Source organism: Meriones unguiculatus, chromosome 8 (assembly GCF_030254825.1).
Source record: "Meriones unguiculatus strain TT.TT164.6M chromosome 8, Bangor_MerUng_6.1, whole genome shotgun sequence".
Lineage (NCBI taxonomy): Eukaryota > Metazoa > Chordata > Mammalia > Rodentia > Muridae > Meriones > Meriones unguiculatus.
The window spans coordinates 78,967,999-78,988,129 of NC_083356.1; the positions used below are offsets into that span (position 1 = coordinate 78,967,999).

General features: G+C 39.5%; 2 protein-coding genes across 3 annotated transcripts; both read right to left on the reverse strand.

Moving 5' to 3' along the window:
- Positions 1-884: 884 nt before the first annotated feature.
- Zbtb6 (zinc finger and BTB domain containing 6) lies at positions 885-20,012 on the reverse strand. Of its 2 annotated transcripts, XM_021656950.2 has the most exons (3): positions 19,880-20,012; positions 5,724-5,897; positions 885-4,748 (listed from the first exon to the last, which is right to left on the reverse strand). In XM_021656950.2, the coding sequence occupies exon 3, from the start codon at positions 4,737-4,739 to the stop codon at positions 3,471-3,473; it is 1,269 nt and encodes a 422-aa protein (XP_021512625.1). In that variant the 5' UTR covers positions 4,740-4,748; positions 5,724-5,897; positions 19,880-20,012; the 3' UTR covers positions 885-3,470. The 2 variants fall into 2 exon arrangements, with proteins under 2 accessions (XP_021512625.1, XP_021512626.1); XM_021656951.2 differs by lacking the exons at positions 5,724-5,897; positions 19,880-20,012 and adding an exon at positions 5,292-5,714.
- Zbtb26 (zinc finger and BTB domain containing 26) lies at positions 7,036-20,008 on the reverse strand. Its single transcript, XM_021656949.2, has 2 exons — positions 19,880-20,008; positions 7,036-12,429 (listed from the first exon to the last, which is right to left on the reverse strand). The coding sequence occupies exon 2, from the start codon at positions 12,417-12,419 to the stop codon at positions 11,094-11,096; it is 1,326 nt and encodes a 441-aa protein (XP_021512624.1). The 5' UTR covers positions 12,420-12,429; positions 19,880-20,008; the 3' UTR covers positions 7,036-11,093.
- Positions 20,013-20,131: the final 119 nt, after the last annotated feature.

Sequence of the window (20,131 nt, forward strand, 5' to 3'; positions counted from 1 at the left end):
TGGTTTATTTATCAAGGCAGGATTTCTTGTATAGTTCCAGGATGCCCTGGAACTCCCTCTGCAGAGAGATCCAACTGCCCCTGGCGTGCTGGGACTAAAGGTGTGCGCCATCACCACTTAGCACATTTCTATATTTTCAAATGGACAGTGATGAGTAATTTTATATGTTTCCTAACCTACTGTGTATCTAAGTATATGTTTGTGAATTTTCCATTCAATATACTTTTCCATTTCACAGAGGAAAGATTCCCCAAATGTGGAAAGCCACATTAAAAGAAACAATCCCATCTGCTTTTCCCTATCATTTTTTATTGCTGGCATTTTTCCAAACTGATTTCAAAATCTTACATACACTCTTTGTCTACCTCAACTAAAATACAATCCCTAAGATGGCTGGTGTTCTTTGTTTACCTAACTTTTAGTATCTATATAAGAAAAACCCTCTAGGTAGTTTTAAAATGATTAAACAGCCAGGGGAAACTGGACGGATGTCGGGTGGTTAATGTAGCCAACTACTCTTACACAGCAACTGAGTATGGTTTCCAGCTCACAACTGTAACTGCTTTCCTGTAACTGCAGCTCCAAAAGGGGTCCACAGCTTCTGGCAAGCACATGCCCACCCACATAATTAAACAAGCAAACAAAACAAAACAAAACAAAAACCAACCAAACAAAAAACCCCCACATACCAGAAATCCCAGCACTTGGGGAAGCATAGGCAGGTGGATCTCTGAGTTCGAGGCCAGCATGGTCTACAACATATAGGACAGCCAAGGCTGTCAAATGTACAAATATCCCTCTACATACATTCATAATTTTAAAAATACCTTCTTAGGAAACAGAAATTGAATCCTTTTAAATTCATAGAAATACGCAGCCCAGAGTTCTCCATCCCCACTTCCAGTTTATTGTTTTATACAAACATAATTACATCCAATGAAAAGAGGAAAGGATTTTCTCTATAATAAAGTAACAACTACCTTCTCAAGACCTTTTACATATATAAATGCATTAAATAGAGGCACAACCTAAACATACTGCTTTTCTGTCATAAACAGCTAAAAATGTTTAAAAAGGAATAAATGCTACTTTCCTTTGTCATCCCTGCATATTTTAACAGATTCCACTTTGCTGCATTTCTCAGACACGTCATGCAAACAGATAATCGCCCAGGAATGTGTTTTGTTTGTTTACTTTTAGTTTTTCTAAAACAAAGTCTCTGGTAGCTGAGGCTGGCCTCAAACTTAGCTATGTAAAGAAGGCTGGCACTGAATTCATTCTCTTGCCTCTCTCTCAAGTGCTGGAAAACAGATAGGCATGTGCACTTCGCAGATCTCCAGGGAATGTTTTGAAGTTAATCTGTGCATGTAACAGAAATAGTGTAAATGACAAATCACTTTATAAAACACCCTCTCACAAGCAAAACTTTCAAAGTGCTCACAATTTTCTTTTTTACAACAATCTTACAAGGCACACATCAAACTTAAACACCTTCAAAACAACCAATATAGTAAGATACCACCCTCTTAAAAAAAAAATCTGTTGTTCACTGTAGGTTACCCTCCTCACCCATCCCTAGCCCTCCCCTCCAAAATTCAGCTTAGGAAGCAAAAATAAGAGAAGCACTTCAGTCACAAGTAATCTGTTTCTCAGAAGGAAATGTGCTCACACTGTAACTGGCCATTCTTAAGTCACACGGGAAAGGAGATTAGCCACTGAAGCAGTGGAACAAAGCCTTTACCTTAGAAAAGTTCTGTTTTTAACAGAGTACTCAAATAGTAATGTTTCCAAAGACATAAATGTCTCCTTTGTTCACATGTGGAATATAAATTTGTAGAAATTTAGACCTAGAACTAATTCTACAAATTATGAAGGTCAAAGCTATTTAATATAAAATTAAGAAAAGTCGAAAGACAGGTTACCTGCTCAATGTCATTAAATGGTGACTTGGGTTATGAAGTCAACTGTGAGACTTAGATTCATTAAAGTCACTCCCAGAGTTAAAATTCCGTGTAGAGCATTATTCTCACAAAAGGATCACAAAAATTGTATTTAACAACTACATGATTTTCACAAAACTCTTATATAGTACAAAGTATATTACATGTTAAAATACAGAGAGTGCCAGCAGAATATAGTATACAGTAGAAACTCTACATAGAGCTATGTTATGAAGAGAAATAGGACAGCTTGAAATTGAATACTTCCTATGGTCAGGGAAGGTGATTTGTCCTGCAATAAATTTTGCTCTTCATTATAGAGGCAAAAAAAAATTTTTTTAATTCAGAGGTATTCATACAAATGAGATATTATAACTAATTCTAGTAGCTTTCAAAACTTAAACTATGCACCTGGTTACTCTTCGAAAAGATATAGATAATTCAAAACAGAAAAAAGGAGTCAGGTGTAATCCCAGTGCTCAAGAAGTGAGGCAAACTTGAAGGCAGCCTGGACTACACAAATCGAAAGTAAAATAAGAGATAAAATATTTATTAAAAAGTAATGATTTGCTAATATACACAGAAATGAAGTTCAATTAAATAATGTTGGGTTAAAAAAAATCAAAAGGAAACATACTGTAAAATTCCAGTTTTATATCACCACAGATTGTAGCAAATTATAGTCATGAAGAACTCAGTAGAATTTAAAGCTAGAATGGGTGACTACAAAGGAGAAACATTAGGGAATTTGGGAAGGAAATGGAACTGTTTGTGTCCCAACTATAGAAAATCATGTGTTAAATTCACTGAATTATGAATTGACCCAGAGAAGGGTCAATTTTAGTGCATGTTAACCAAAATAAAAGAAGAAACCCTAAGTAAACTGTAGAACAAATGTCTTTGATGAAACTGGACTATTCCCAATCTATGCCAAGAAAATACTTGCATTGGCCACAGAGTTCTTAATCCAGCTGTGTTATGTGTAACCAGGAAAAGGGTCTAATTACATATTCTCTTGGACATTTCATTTAAATGAAATTCTAAGGACATTCTGCTGGTCCCATGTGAATCTGAATTGTGTTCCTTTAGTTTAAGACAATACCTAGGTGTTCTGGTTATAATTCAAGGACACTGGTTAAACATTAAAAAGAAAATCTTTTTAAAAGTCCCATCTGCTTTCAAAATTAATAATGACTGGCAACATTATGCTTTCAAATCTATTTTGTCATTCTAACCAACTGAAGTTACTACATAGTTAGAGTCAACATTAAATCACTTATCTAAACACTACAAATCAGAATCTGCAATTACTGCTGAACACAGGACTAATACATAATGACTGAGATAACGTAGAATCTCATAAAGATTTTGAAGCCACTCACAACTTTGGAACTATTAGAGATTTATAATGAGTAACATATAAGAAGAAAAGAAAAATTAACACTAAAGATTGGGGGAGGCACACAACAAATGCTGCATCTTGAGTGCCTAACAAAGTGATTCCGTTTATTTCACAAGTTTCCGATTTGATTACAGCAGATTCTGCCTTTTGAGGTCAGGCCTAGACAGTTTTTCACCACCACTCCTGCCGTGCACAGAGGTTAGGTGTTTTTTGAGAGCAGATTTGTGTTTGAAATCCATATCACAACAATGGCATTTATATGGCCGGTCACCGCTGTGTATGTTCAAGTGGTCCTGAAGTGTGCTCTTAGCGGTAAAGGTCTTCAGGCACACGGTACACTGAAAGGGCCGTATGCCCATGTGTCCTCGGATGTGCCGGTTGAGGTTTTTCTTCTGTGTAAATGTTTTCCCGCACTGCAAGCACAAGAACAGTTTGTGCATCTTAAGGTGGCGCAGATAGTTTTCTACGTGAAGAAAGCCCCTCGGACACCTGGGGCACTGGTGCCTCAAGGAAAAATTCTCATCCAGGTTCTGAATCTCACTTACTGTCCCATGACTTCCATCGGTATTCTCAGAAAATAAGCCTTGATTTTGACTTCCAGGGACTTCTGCCACTCTGCTCTCAACGGTAGAATTGATCAGTGAGTGCTGTGTTTCAGGGAAGTACATGCCTGCTTTGGATGAGGTGCAGGGCTGTGAAAACTGCCCATTGTCTACACTGTCTGTACTGATCGATTCTACATGGAGGATACAAATTTCATTCTCTTTAAAGCCACTGTCTACTGTAGAGAGCTCTGGTGATGTCATTCCCGTTTGCTCTGATGTCAACCTCTCCACAGCAGACTGCAGACTGCTTTCCTCTTCTTTAACGTGGAAATCTAGGTTTACAGGGCTATCTTCTGAAATTTCAATTATCTCACAGTCTTTGTCAGAATTTTCGTCTTCATTCTTTACATCTGTATCTGAAGACTGACACAAGTCAGTGTGTTGGTTATTTTTCATAGAAAGATCAATTTCCAGATACTTCGACAAAGCTTCTGTGCATTTTTCTACAATGTGAACCATCTGAAGGTAACTGGCAGCAGTCAGGTATTTCAAAAGCTCTTTTCTTTTCACTTCAAGTGCTCCAGTATAGCAGGACAGCAACAACTTCCTGCCAACTTCTGCACTCTGCAGAATGGTGATTCTGATGTGTTTTGACTGTGTGAGTAAAAACTGATCTCTCATGAAAGTGGAGCAAGCAGCCAAAATCACTTTGTGCCCCTGGAATTCAGTATCGTTAATAAAAATCGATACATCACAGAATAAATTCTGCTGTCTTAAGAGATTCATTTTCTGTAGGACCACATCTCCTTGTTGTTCAAACTGGAAATGTAGAACATCAGACTCAGCAGCCATGGTCACAATCTATGCAAAACAGAGCACAAGCGTTGGGATAGAATAAGCAATGCTTTTCCATGTTATTATCGTATTATTACCTGACTTTCCAATGTGTATTGGGAAAAATGAAGACCCAAACTCTACTTTGGGTGCTAGGTGTGAATCTGTTCCCAAATCACCATCTGTAAATCTAGAAAATCATAATGCATTCCTGTAACATCTCATGGCATGTAATTTTTTAAGTAACAGTAATGGGTACAGTGACATCAAAAAGTATACTTAACACCTTAAATTAGAAAATGTACCCTTTAAATTGGCTATTAGCCACCACTACCAAAAGTCCCCAGTCCTGACAGCCTTGGCCATTGCTCAAGCAACAGGTCCTGGTCATCAACAGGTCTTCCGAGAAGACACTCTTTAAATACCATCCTGAATTCCCACCAGAATTAACATTATGATTAAAAATGAGGAGGAAAGAAAAAAGAGAAATGCTCTTATGCTTTAAGTCCACCATCTCCCCCACTTCTTAGACAGCCTTTCAAAGGCTTTCAGGATTTCAGCCAAACTCACCTTTTACAGATTGATCTTGGTCCATCTTTCATACACCCAGCTCCTTACACTGTACTGACAAAACCAAGCGAACACCCCATTTGCCTATCTATTGCATTCGCTTCCAGCTCCATTTCCCAACTCGTGCTTTAGCTTCATTGAGCACAAACCAATGATTAACGTGACTCCTCCTCTCCCCGTGCATCTTTTCCTCCTTATTGTGTTCACCCAGTGGGCACAGGAGCGCACACCGCAGGAAGAGCTGACATGAATCCTAGATCGCCTGCCTGACAACTCCCTCCTGCGAGGCACACGGTTCCCACGCCGAGCCTTCCACTTCGACCGGCCAGGCGGGCGCGCGCCAGGGTGGAGCTGAGGCCGCACCGGGCTGCACTCCCGCGCAGCATAGTCTTTCTGCCTCACCCCCGGCATGCCTGCTTCACTTTCACTTACCGACTAGCAAAACTGGCTTTAAGGCTTCCGCGGCAACCGCAGCACAGGCCGGAAAGTGGACTTCGCCTGGAAGAAAACGCTTCCGGAGTCAACCAGCTTTATTCTTTGCGGAGATTGTCTGGACGCCCCGGAAGGACATCCTGTGACGCTCTTTCTTCCTCACTTTTCCCGCTCCTGGAATACAGAGAAATGTCTGAATACCGGCAGCCGAGCCTTTTCTGGCCGTTCCCGCCGTGAAGCTGTTTTCAGCGAGTGAAGAGCGCTCACGGCCGGAAACGCCGATGAACTGAAGGGCGGGGCCGAAGGAAAGGCCATTGCGCTTCTGAATTGGAGCAGGGCCTCTTAAAGACCTGGACCCAATCTCTGGACCGCAGCTCCACCACTGTCTGCCCTCCCCTTCATTCCTTGTCGTTTCTTTTCCATTGACATCCTTCTCACTCTCCTTTAGACAGCCCGTCACTATGACAAGACCACTATGCGCCCTGCTCCGAGAGGATTTTTCTCTCTGGGTGATGGGAATTAAAAACAGGACCTTGTGAATGCAAATCACTGTTCTCTCTCCTACTTGCCCTTTAAAACCGGTTTATACTGGATACACATTATCTCTAACCTGCTCCTCAAAAAGTTTGGACCCAGTTGGAAATGATTCATTTTTAAAACTGCATTTACATAACCACATGGAAAAGCATGCCACATCAAGGAAAGGAGATTATGTAGGACAATATTTACCGTTCTTTACATTCGCAGAGCCTAGCATTCAGAAAGTTCCTAATCGCGGAGTGAAGGGATGGGGGACCTTTTGTGTTTTATTTCTCACAGGGTTTCTCTTGTGTAGCCTTGGCTGCCCTGGACTCACTTTGTAGACCAGGCTGGCCTCGAACTCACAGAGATCCTCGAGTGTGGGGACTAAAGGTGTGCACCACAGTGCCGGCTTGTGTGTGGTGTGTGTATGGCCCTGTTACCAGAAACAAGGCCCGGGCCTCCAAAATGCTAGGCAAGCACCCTTCCACTGATTCACACACACCAACCTGAAACTGGGGTTCTTTATTCTCAGCAGATTCATAAAGAAATATCTGGTTCTACTAATAACTAATTTCTGGTCAACCCATGTTTTCTTCAAAAGGCAAACTCAAATTTTCCCCCTATCGCCGAGAATCTAGCCCAGGTGTTTGCATGCTGGGTAAACACTACTAACTGAGCTGCATTTTCAGCCCTCACCATCCTTATGACAAGTTTTAAAGAATTTAAATTCAAATAACTGAGAAAGGAGGGAGGGAAGGAAGAGAGTAGGAAAATAAGTCAAGGACACCAGTTTAATTGTCAAATTTTATTAAGGAAACTTCCCCATTTTAAGTAAAGAGGTAGTTGAAAGTATGTCTAACATACAACAGATTTAGAACAGCCATTCATGAGCTGAAATAAAATGTTCTAAGTTGTTTGTTTAGGACAGTATTTCAGAAATGGTGTCACTAGTCACCATTCACTTACACATTTTCTAAACTAATGCAAAACCACACCTGATTTACCTCAGAGCCACTTCAGTTTGGAGCTTGTTTTAATATTAAATAATAAATAAATAACTAAATAAAAAAACTACAGTAAAAAGAGTCCTCTTCCTTTCAAAGTTTTCCTAGAATCCATACAACACAAATACTGAGCCTGGCATGGTGGCACACACCTTTAATCCCAGCACTCGGGAGGCTGAGGCAGCAAAGGGTACACAGTAAGATCCCGCCTCAAAACAAAAACCAAAACCTAATGATGAGTTCACCCCCCCCAATATAATCACTAGTGTTAAAAGCCTTCTTCCACTATAAAATATAAATCCCTTCAATAACTTGACCTCTTTGCTATAAAATCTGAGAAACATGTAAGCAAAGAACCCAAGTCCCAACAAAATTAAATGTCTCACAGAATTAAGACTTCTTCAGCCAAGAAAAGGAAGGGACCACAAACTAGGTAAGTGGTTTGCACTTGAAAACAGAACAAAATATTTTAATAACAGAAAATCCTAAGAAAGCTGACTTTGTCAGTGGTTCTCAACCTTCCTAATGCTGTGACCCTTTAATACAGTTTCTCATGATGTGGTGACCCCAACCATAAAATTACTTCCATTGCTACTTCATAACTGCAATTTTGCTACTGTTATAAATCATAATGTAAATATCTGTGTTTTCCTATGGTCTTGGGCAACTCCAGTGAAAACCGCAGCCCTAAAAGGGGTCATGACCCACAGGTTGAGAACTACTGCTTTAAACAATTAACCAAAACAAAGCAATTTTATTCTTAGGAAGTAAATCTGAGACCTCTTCTCACTAAAATTACTTGACACTGTAAGCCCTGTAAGGGCAGAGAAGATATCAATCCTACTTTCCTAACCTCATACTATAACACAGCACCTGGAAATACCAGTTGCTTACTAACGCTCCTTGAGGATGAGGGAGTAGCTCAGTGGTAGAGTACGTGTGTACCATGCATGAGGCCTTAGGTTCAAATTCCCCCGCATTAAAAAAAAGAAAAGAAAAGGCTTCTTAGGGAGTGAAATAAATCAAGAAATAGCCTCTAGCCAGAGAAACCAGTACTATTTGAACCCATGTTGGTTTTAGTTTTCAAACTACTAACAGGAACTGGACAAGAATATGAGCAAGTGGAGCCCCACCATCTTGAAAATTTCCTATGAAAAAAATGATGTTCAGAGAAAATATTGAAAACACTGGATGAGCAGAGTGCCATTGTTGCATAGAATCAGTGCTCTTTGGACGAATCATGCAAAATTCAGAATGCTAGGAAGCATTGTTAGACCATACACTGAGAGATGTTGACCATAAGTGCCTGCCAGTCTAATTAGCCAACTGTTCTCATATTTAAATAGTTAGCATTAGAGAAATTATTCCTCAAATCGAGCCATGTGTAAATATAGCAAATTATAAGAAATTAAGACTTCTTGGCATCTATATAGAAATTAAGTTTAATTTTTGGATTATCTATCCATGTACTAGCATAGCTTGAAAACAGAAACAACAGTCTAGTGGAAATAAAGTTTCTTAGACAAAATCAGTTTCATATTTGGTTCCTTCTCACATTATTCTAACTTGTCTTTCCCTTCGTAGCCAGGCCAATCACTCACTTAGAAATGATGCAATTTTCATCTAGCTAAAAAAAGCCAATCACCAGGCCAGGGCTGTACCTCAGCGGCACAGTGCTTGCCCAGCACATGTGAAGCGCTGGATTTGGCTTCCAGCACTACAGTAAAATAACTGTATTTAATCAGTCTTTTGAAATAGGGCCTCACTCTGTAGCCCAGACAGGCCTCTAAGTTAGAGCATCCCTCCTACAACTTAATCAATTCTGAGATTACAGGCACAAGTCACTAAAATACATTTTGAAAAGTAATTATCACAAGTCCTTTTGTGACATTTTGTTGGCAAATTCTTGGCTGTCTACGAAAGCCAAGACAGATGTACAATAGTGAAACAAAACTGGAAACTTTCTGGTAATGTATTACTATTGACCATTTTTTAAAGCCAAGGTATAGTGGTAGAGATGTATGGGGACAGTCATTCATATTTAATCAGGTATATTTTGGCCAATGGTGGCCAGGCTACCAGAGGCCTTCTGTGGTAGGCTCCTGTCCTTATCCGTTTTCTCCCTCTTCTGATGTCCATCCTCTTTGCCTTTTCTGAATGAGGATTGAGCATCTTACCCAGGGTCCTCCTTCTTGCTTAGCTTCTTTAGGTGTACAGATTTTAGTATGTTTATCCTGTATTATTTGTCTAATATCCACTTATAAGTGAGTATACACCATGTGTGTCTTTCTGCTTCTGGGATACCTCACTCAGGTTGATCTTTTCTAGTTCCCACCATTTGCCTGAAAATTTCATGATTTCCTTGTTTGTAATTGCTGTGTAGTATTCCATTGTGTAAATTTACCATAACTTCTAGATCCATTCCTCAGTTGAGGGACATCTGGGTTGTATCCAGGTTCTGTCTATTATGAATAAAGCTGCTACTGACGAGACCTGATAGGCTAAGGTCAGATGGAAGGGGAGGAAGACCTCCCCTATCAGTAAACTGGGAGAGGAGCAAAGGAGAAGAGGAAGGGAATCTGGGATTGGGACAAGAGAGGAGGCTCCAGCTAGGATACAAAGTGAATAAATTGTAATAAATAAAAAATTAAATTTAAAAAATGAGATAGTATAAGCAACCTTTCGAGAGTTTCAAGTTCTCTAAGCAATTCCATTACCTCACTGTAACCCTTGGGTCAGAAACAGACTCAAAATTGTGTCTGAAATTTACTTAAGAATAAAGACTTTTCCCCCCATCCTTTAAAGTCAACTATCAATGGGAGCAAAGTGGACAGTGTATTGTGTACCTCTAAGACCATCAAAATGCAAAAATTCTGGTTGTTCTTCTGTATCTCACTAATTTTTTTTTCATCTGTTTCCAAGATGAAGGTACATGTGAAAAGGAAAACCTGGAGACAATGTATACCGGACAAAAGTTATGGCCAAATGTACCTTTAAGCATAAACGGTTACAAAGTATAACTCCAACATAGTCCATTATTCTTTAGCTCACTTAAGTATGCTTAAAGAACTTCCAATTACAAAAGTATCAGCAGAGTACATACATAAGCAGCTGGCCTCTTCTTGGGACAGAATATTTAGGAAGCTATCCATGTACCCCTGTTGTTCTATTATATTTCTATCATTTACTGATTATCTTCCTCATGATGGTCCCTATTTGTCTGTAGATGTTGCTGAAAGGATTGTATTCTGGGTTATAAGGAAAATTTGATGGGCTGTGTTAGTGTTTGAAGTACAAACCAACATACTTCTTCGTAGCAGCTCCAAAAAAAAGTACAAATGACAGGAAGCAGATTCACTCATCAGCCTTGGATGAATCACAGTAGACAAACAGAGGCTCTATCACATATTTAGGTCAACAGCAGTATCACCTCATATCCCATCCTCATTTTTTCCCCAAAGGAAAAATATTTACTTTCCTAAGCACAGCATCTATTAGTAGGAAGGAGGTAAGGTTATTTGTTGGTACCTTCAGTATGTGCTTTGTAAAAAGATTAAAATAGTGTCAGTCTAAGACATACATCGACACTAGGTAGACAAATGGAATTACTCCTTAGGAAAGGAAAACAGACATCACAGGATAAATAACTCAAAAAAGAACCAGGAAAGGACCAAAGGAATGCAAAGCCACTGCAGGTGGGAGTTGCCTGGTCTGTTAGAGCTTCCACTCACCCACTACCACCTGCTTGGAGGCTTGGGAGAAGAAACTATCAAATCACTCGGAAAAAGACTCAGCAACCATTGCCACACTCACATCAACTCTGGCTGTGAGCACTAGGCCCTATTCAATTTACACATGTACTATCACTCCTTAAGCTGAGGACAGCTTGGGTCAGTTTACCTGCATCCAGGACCTGTGTTGCATCAGGTTGTGGCTGACAACCTTTAGAGTCTGTGACTGTTGTACATGCAAAAGAATCAAAATCCACTGTGAGGTCTTGTACATTCCTTTCATTGGCATTATCAAAGCTGTTTTTGCCATGCAGCTGTTTAAGGTGTTTCCTCAAAACTGGCTTATGTGCAAAAACCATGTCACAATAGTTACATTTATGGGGCTTATCTCCACTGTGAAGGTTAAGATGGTCCTGTAAGGAACACTTCTGAGAAAAGGTTTTCCCACAGATTTTACACTGGAAAGGTTTAATTCCGGCATGTACACGCATGTGTCGATGAAGATTGCCTTTCTGAGTGAAAGTCTTGCCGCAGAGTAGACACATAAAGAGTTTGTGCATTTTTAAATGGTTGGCGTAGTTCTCCAGGTGACGGAACACCCTGGTACACTTTGGGCACTGGTGATGCCACTGTAAGCCTTTGTCTACACCTCGAATATTAGGCCCAAAGACATCTTTTGAGGTCATGATGATGTCATCATTGCCTGTGTAAGAGAGGGCGTAATTGTGGAGATGACTCTGGTCTAGTTCATTTACTCTGTTTTCCACAGTTGAGTTTATCAGGGAGTGCTGGGGCTCTGATGAATGTAAAGCAGTGGGCTCAGAAGACATGTACTGGTTCTGATCTTTTTTACTTCTAACCTCTGATACATCCCCAATAGATTCTACCTTAACAATCTGAATGTCACTGTCCTCCATATCCATACTGTCTTCAGATGGGTGAATACAAGGTAAGTCCTGTTTTGGAGAGCCTCTGGCATCTCCCTGCTGTTCTTTCGACTGGGGAGAAGCACTCTGTGGTTCACATCCCTCTTTACTATCCATTGCTTGTTTTGGCTTTATAAACTTCCACAGCGCCTGTGTGCACCGTTCTACAATGTGGCTCATCTGAAGAAAGCTCGCAGCAGTCAGGTAATTTACCAGTTCCATCTCAGGGAATTCCAGCACACCACTATAACAGGACAAGAGCAATTGTCTCCCCACGTCAGAACTCTGTAATATGGAGATTTTCACCTCTCGGGAATCATTCAGTAAAAACTGGTCTCTTAAGAAGGGGGAACCTGCAGCAAAAACAATTTTATGCCCCTGCACCTCAACATCATCTATGAGAACTGTAACATCACAGAATTTATTCTCTTCTCTTAATTTGTTCATTTTTTGTAACATTGAATCTCCATAATTTTCAAACTTGAAGTGAAGGAGATCTGATCTTTCAGACATTTTGGCAGACCTAAAGAACAGAAATGTAAAAAAGGCGGAATTTAAGAAAATTTAAACAATTTAGAGACCTGAGTTTACCTTTCAAAGCCACGTGTTGTCATGCCTGTTTTGTATGTATCCAAAAAGCTATAATAGCTTTCAAAGGGCGTTAGAAGTTATTCCTTACCATTCTTAGGTGTCAACTAATACTCAAAGAGTAGTCACATAGAAGTGTAAGTAACTGGACATTCATTCAACTTTTTAAGACATTTAACACAAGAACAATGCTCGAGTTAGTACAAGAAGTTTATTTTTCACTTCTCAAATAAGAATTCTAGTCAAATGAAAACATAACTCAAGTAACAATAGAGACATTATTTTCCTTTTCATGAAAGGTGTACCTGCTTTTTACCAAAACAAAATGTCCTTTTCTTTGACTTACTATTATTATTGTTATTGTTGTTTGCTTTGCTTTGGTTCTATTTTACATGTATGGCTGTTTTGTCTACATGTATATCTGTGGGCCATATGTGCCCTTGATTCTCACAGAGGCCAGAAGAGGGTGTCAGATCCCCTAGAACTGGAGTTATAAATGGCGTGAGTTGCCATGTGGATGCCAGGAATCGAACTAGAGTCCTCTAGAAAAACAGCAAGTGCTCTTAAACATTAAGCTCTCTCTCCAGCCCTTTGTTTCCATCTTTTTCAAGAGTCTACAGGGATACTGCCTGCTGAGACTCCTCTCCACTTTTTGTTTTAACTGGTATGAATTTAACCATATGACTATTTCTGTAATAAAAGTCACAGATTTAAAGAGTTTTTGGTTATTGACAAAAGCACAATTCTTCTTTATCCTATGTACTATGGATAAATCTAAACTCTTCTGTAAGGAACATTGTTTTATATATGGAGAATAAAACACTATCAGATGAATGACTCCATGGGGGTATGAGTGGGAACAGTATTACTAGATTGTTCTTTCCTTCTTATCCCTATGTGTCCATCATTTTCATCATGTGGACTACTAGAACTGATTCCTAAATATTCTCCTTAGCATACAGCTCCTCTCAAACTCAATACATAGGGCACATTTAAAAAATGCAAGGTAGCCTTTTGGTTATAAGTCAATTAACTAAAACTAATAAAAGTAAATAATGGTATAAGTTATTTATGGAATCAGTTAATACAGAGAAGGTTTTTCTGCATAGGGTTGAGAACATATATAGCTCAGTAGGAGATAATTTGCCTTGCCATATGTGAAGCCCCGGGTTCAATCCATAACACTGTTAAGAAAATAACACTGCTTAAAAAAAAAGAAAAGAAAGAAAGAAAAAAGAAAAGAAAATGAAAATCTTAATTCTGCACATTGTTATGTTTATATGGCAAAATTTTTTTTTGAGAAAGTCCTGATGTTCTGATCGCATTCTTTCCAGGTTTTCTCATAACTTAGGTTCTCATGTGTTTTTCTAAACAGGAAGAATAAATTAGCCACACCAAACCCATAATTCTAGTCTACTAACCACTAAAGATAACTGGTATTCTCTTTATATAAACCAGTCTTCCATCAGATTAATAGGCATGTCAGTTCTGTCTTTGAGAAATAGTTTTATAGCCTCAGTGTAAGAAAGCTAGCTTAATTTTTTTGTACTCAAACGTCACTTATTTCATAGTCAAGTGAGACTATCACCTTTCTCTAGCCAATCTATGTTTATTCATCCATCCATCCATCAGAACCAGGTCTCTTTATGTTTATTTAGACTCGGTCTCTCTATGTAGCCCCAGCTGTCCTAGAACTCACTCTGTAGACCAGGCTGGTCTAGAACTCACAGAGATCCCCCTGCCTCTGCTTCCTTAAGGCTGGAATTAAAGGTGTACACCTCTATGCCTGGTATCACATCTAGATTCCGAAGTCCAAAATTCATAATCTCCATTTTTCACAGAGTATCAGCTCCGGATGACAGAACCACGTGTTATTCTTGTTCCTCAGTGCTGGCACATAATGTAGCTACTTGCTCTAAGCTTGTCACACATTACACTACTCTAGAACAATGCATTCCGGCCAGTCTACCTCTCTACTTCCTAAGAGGCCCCTGTTGGACACTTAGAGCAAAAGAGTTGTCTCCAGGGCCCACAGCACAGCACTTATGCATAACACTCAAACTGCTTCATTAAATACTTCCTTCTACCCAAACTACAAATTCCTGGGCATTAGATGGCAACATACGCATCCTATTCTCTTCTGTTCAAACTGGTGCAGGCTGTTACCACCTAACACCACACTAAACACAAGGGAAGGCTCAGTGTGCAGTAGTTGAACCTACAGAATTAGGCTCACAATTAAAACAAAAAATCCTGTTAAGTAGAACAGATTAATATCTATGGAGGCATTATATGTCTGAGGCTACAAGGGAACAGGAAGGAATGAAAATTAAGTAAGAAACAAGCAAAAAAATAGTAAAGGTATTTCAGAGAACTTGAAAACTGATGAGAAGAAAATGAACGAAACAAAGACATAAAGGCTAAGCTGGGCATAAAGGCATAAACCTATGCACACAGCACCCAGAGGCTGAGGGAGACAGAATGAAGCTCCAGGCCAGCCTGAGCTACAGAGTGAGATCCTACCTCAAAAATAATTTTAAATCTCATAGTTCAGCTGAATGTCACAGAAAGAAGAAAGACTTAGGAGAGTGTGGCACATGCATATTAATAAGCACAAAACAAAATGTTTTCTCCTATGTGGCATTCTGAATATGGGGATCACAATAAAGATTAGGAATTGGATTGAGAGAGTAGGAATGCAGAAAAGCAATCATGGCAGAGAAATCAGTGATTTTCAAACAAGGGAAATCTAGAAAACATCAGGAATATTATCAGTATTTTGAAGCAGCCAAACTATATTATCACTGGCTAGTTTTAGTGGCACTAGCTTAAAAATATTCATTCTGTAACTAGAACAGTGAATGTTTCAACTTAACCAGAAGGTATAAAAATGACCATTATTTCAAGTGGCATTTTTTTAAAAAGGGTGTTGAGCTGATCTTGAATACTCTAAAGCTGACCAGTATTTTCCTAGTTATAGTCAAAAATGACCATTTTTCCAGCTGGAGTAGGGCAGCATCCAGAATGTTTGAAGACACACATGTTGGGGGAAACGTGTCCTCTGTTTCTCTACAGATGAGCTGGAGTTCAGTCTCACATCTGACTCATGAGTTCTCAAGAGACTTAGCAACAGGAATGGCCAAACAGGGATCTCAAGAAAAAGCATGCTTTGATGTTTCTGCTGCTGTTAAGGAAAGTTACTTGTTTACTTTAGGAAGTTTTTCCTAATATCCATTAGGCCAATTATCCCTTTAATAGTTTATCCCCGGTCACACATGTTAGCCAGTAGTCATTTCCTGTCATTTGTCTCCTTTGCAAAGAAGTCATTAGTTATTTGCGCACATGGATGAACTGTTTATTACAGTTTTTGTAGCTCATTTAAAAAAATGACATCACAGTGACTCCTTGATATCACGGTGAAATTATTAATGGCCGATAACAGAGATGATTTTCAGTATCATTCATTCTCTGTTGAGGACCCTGAGAACTCTTTAGATCATGTAGGACCAAATTTGAAATACTTTCCTTTAAAAAAAAAAAGGAAAAAATTCTTTTATATAATTAACTGCTCAGTAGTAGAGTATGTACCAGCATGTGTAGAATCCTAGGGTAATCCCAGTATCATGTGTATATGCACAAATAGGTAATATAAAAGTAAATGTATGCAATACACATCCAAACAAGTAATATAAACATACATTAATCATCTAACTAGATTAATTCCTTTTACAAAAATGATACCCAATGTCTTCTGAATTCCTGTCATATTCCAAATACACTGCTAAATGCTTTACCTAAATTAATTCATTTAGTCCTGAAAACCTCTACTCTTAGGTTATTATTGTCCACGCTTTACCTTAGGAAAATGGAGCTGAGGACATAAACAATATGCTGAGACAGAAAACACTGTTAGCCAGGCAGTAGACGTGCATGCCATTAATCCCAGCACTCAGGAGGCAGAGGCAGGTGGATTGCTTTGAGTTGGAGGGCAGCCTGGTATACAAAGTGAGTCCAGGACAGCCAGGGCTGTGACACAGAAAAACCCTGTCTGGAAAAAACAAAGGCGGGGGGGTAGGGGACAGAGAGATGGCTCAGTGGTTAAGAACACCATCTGCTCTTCCAGAGGTCATGAGTTCAATTCCCACCAACCACATGGTGACTCACAACCATCTATAATGAGATCTGATGCCCTCTTCTGGTGTGCAGGTGTACCTGCAGATAGAGCACTCATATACATAAAGTAAAATAAATCTTAAAAAAAAAATAAGAAAACGCTAATTGTTAGAGCTCAAACTTGTGCCCAAGCTATGAAACAATATAGAAAATCTTTGGAGCATTACATTATGATGTGTAGACTTTTGTACATTTTAGTTATACTTCAGTAAAAGAGTTATATCCACAAGCAAAAAGTACAAATTAAAACCAAATTTTTGTCAAGTACAGGGGACTATTAATGACAAGCTGCTTCTGTCCTAACACTATTAGTCCTTTATTCTTGACTTTATCTCATGTCTTTATCCTACTTTATTCATCTCAGGGGTGCTGTTTTTTAAAGACTCGTTTTATTTTTATTAATATGTCTGTATGTCTATATGTATGTGCATGTGCATGCAAGTGCCAATGGAGACCAAAAGGATGCCCTGGAGCTGAAGTTATAGGTGACTGTAAACCACAAAATGTAGGTGCTGGCAACTAAACGCCAGGACTCAGTAAAAGGAGCAAGTATTCTTCACCACTGAGCTGTCCCCTCAGCTTTACTCTTAGTTTAATTTTTTAAAACTATTATTTTACTAGTCTGTTTTTGATGCTTCACTAAATTGTGCAAAGGTAAATGTAGACTTAAGAGCTCTGGTTTTGGTTTCTTATTATGCTTTTTCAAGATTTAATTTCACAAAGCCTGTCTGTTTTCTCAATGTCATTCCTTCCCTATGGGAAGAATTCCTAAGTCTCTATCCTCATTACTAAATTTAATCAAATTTAATCTCAACCTAATATACTTCAAAATACCTGTGCTAGGAATTTAATATTTTAATATTTAAAAATGATGATGCCTATACTCTTGCATTACCCGAGATTTTGTAATTTGAAGATAAAGATATAAAGGGAAAGGCTTAGTGAACAGCCTTTTACAAGGCTGTCGTTTTAACAGAGCGAGACAGGGATTGTGACTACACAGAGAAATTTTAAAATAATTCAAAACAATCCCCAAGCCAATGATCTTGCTCATCAAGATAGAGAACAAGAGATAACCAAAATAAGTCTAAAATATTTGGCCTAATGCCTGGATATCTTCGAGTGCCATTACATAATCTAGAGAATACTAGAGGGTATGATCACAAAGCTGGTCATTAAAATGTGTCAAGAGAGCCCTTGTGGCTCCAGAGTAGCTGGTTGATAATACATCTGAAGCTTTAGAAGAAACCTCATTGAAAATGTTAAGTAAATTGAAAATGAAAACATTAGAGTAGAAGAAGTGCACGCAAGTTGGCATACAATAGAAGAGGACCTTAGGACAAAAGGAAAAGAACATACATACAATACAACATAAACTCATCACTTACCTCTTCTCAACCTTGCTATCCTTGCAGGTCTCTTTGTTTTAGTCTAGAAGCCTATCTTGATTAAATGTTCCCACTCCTTGACTCCTATCTAGTCACAACATAATTGTGAGCTGCCATGTGGGTGCTGGGAATTGAACCTGAGTCCTCTGGAGGAGCAGCCAGGGCTCTTAACCACTGAGCCGTGTCTCCAGCCCCTAGTCACAACATACTACAGTGAGTAAAGCATGGACTCTGGGATCGTAGCCCTAAGGTTAACACTCTACGCAGCCACTTACTCAGAGTTAAGACCATGGGTGAATTACTTATCCAATGTGTTTCAGCTTTTTTGTCAACCAATAATAATTGGGTTGCTAAGGGAAACTAAATAAGTTCAATATTATAGAAGATTCAGTTATTTCATATTATGAGTGACTGCCCGCATGCATGTATGTGTATCACTTGCAAGGCTACTGTCTGTGGAGGTCAGAAGGTATCAGGTTCCCTGAAATCAGAGTTATGATGGTTGTGAGGCACTATGTGGGTGCTGAGAACTGAACCCACATTTTCTGCAAGAGCTATAACCACTAAGCCATCTCTCCAGCCCATTAGTTCATTTTCAAAAGTTTAGAATGGTGCTTGTTATATGCTCTTTAAACGTGTTATGTAAATAAACAAATAAAGCCTTCACATTTTTTTCCCATTTACCATCAAACCAATTGAGGCCTCTGGTATTTTATATTACCTCATCTACTAAGCTTGCTTTTTCCAGCTTGTTAATACAGAAGATGCTTCTTTCTCCTTCCCCAGCAGCTGGGAATGACTCAATGGACTCTTCAAAATCTCTCCTTCTGCTATACGGTCACCTTGGAAGCTTCGACCCTGTATCTGAGACTTTCTTTTCTGCCTCTTCTTGCAGGCTCCAATCTGCTTTCCTGCTTCATTAATGTAGCCATCATCCTTCGAATCACCTTCCTTTCAGTGCTCTCTTCTTGATGCCAACTATTTTCATGGCACTGCCCACATGCCAAATTCAAATGTTTTACCTGTAGCCACAATGCTGAGGCTGATCTCCACATTTGTGTTCCCAACTCTTAAGCTGGACAGCTACATGTGGCTTTAGACAAGAATTCAGCACCAAAACTGAATTTGTAATTCTCACTAGCCTTGTGGTTTTATTCCTGATTATGGCATCACTATTCAAATGTCAACTGCCTAAATTCTAAGACTTAGGTTTTTTTGTTCTCTCCTTCGGTGTATAAGTATCTATGACACATTAGCACTTGCCTCCTTTCTAGTAACGATATCATAACGCTTTGAGATTTTATTGCAGCTCACCAAAATTATCTCTCTCTCTTTTTTTTTTTCAAAATAATCTTCAAGATAAGTACTTAGAATTTAGCCCAGATTCAACTGTTTCTATTCTCTTGGCTTCACAAAGTTTAAACAAAATTACTTTCTGCAGTACAAAACTGACCGTATCAGTTTCCTGCTCAAAGAGCTTCAAAAAGATAACCCGTGTTGAGTCTGCTACTTCTCGGTAGCGGCACAACTTTTCCTTTTACCTAAGAGGTACTTCCACACTTTGTTCTGACCGAGTAGGACTCAGAGGCCACGCTCTTCCTACAGGCTTCCGGGCAACCGTCCCTAGAGCAGATGATGAAAGCAACCAACTGCAAACCCCCACCCTCACAGGAGCCATCAATTTATCCATATACCGCTTCCAAACTTGACCACGAACACTGGATATTTGACGAACCTCCAGTGCTTGGCACAGCACCGGTAATACAAAAGGTGCAGTAGCCGGCAGCTGGGCAGGGGTAAAACCCTTCAAAACCTGACACTTACAGTAGTCTCGCGGTTGGCACTGAAGGCCTTGGCCTTGGCTAGCTCCCGCCGTTCAGTGTTCTGCCGGCCTCAACTCCAGCACTTTTTACAAAATGCCAGGGTCTTGCGTCCTGGCCAGCCACAGGGCCCTAGGTAGAGGGTCCCAGGAGGCGGTCCTTGGGGCATCCTGAGATTCCCTACTGCAGATTCGGGAAGGGGAAGAGGGTAAGATGCAGCATGGGCCGGTCCAATGGCTCACGTCCCCGGGGGCCT

Coding starts and splice junctions, on each gene's coding strand:
- Zbtb26 (XM_021656949.2), bottom strand. CDS start 12,419: ATGTCTGAAAGATCAGATCTCCTTCACTTCAAGTTTGAAAATTATGGA.
- Zbtb6 (XM_021656950.2), bottom strand. CDS start 4,739: ATGGCTGCTGAGTCTGATGTTCTACATTTCCAGTTTGAACAACAAGGA.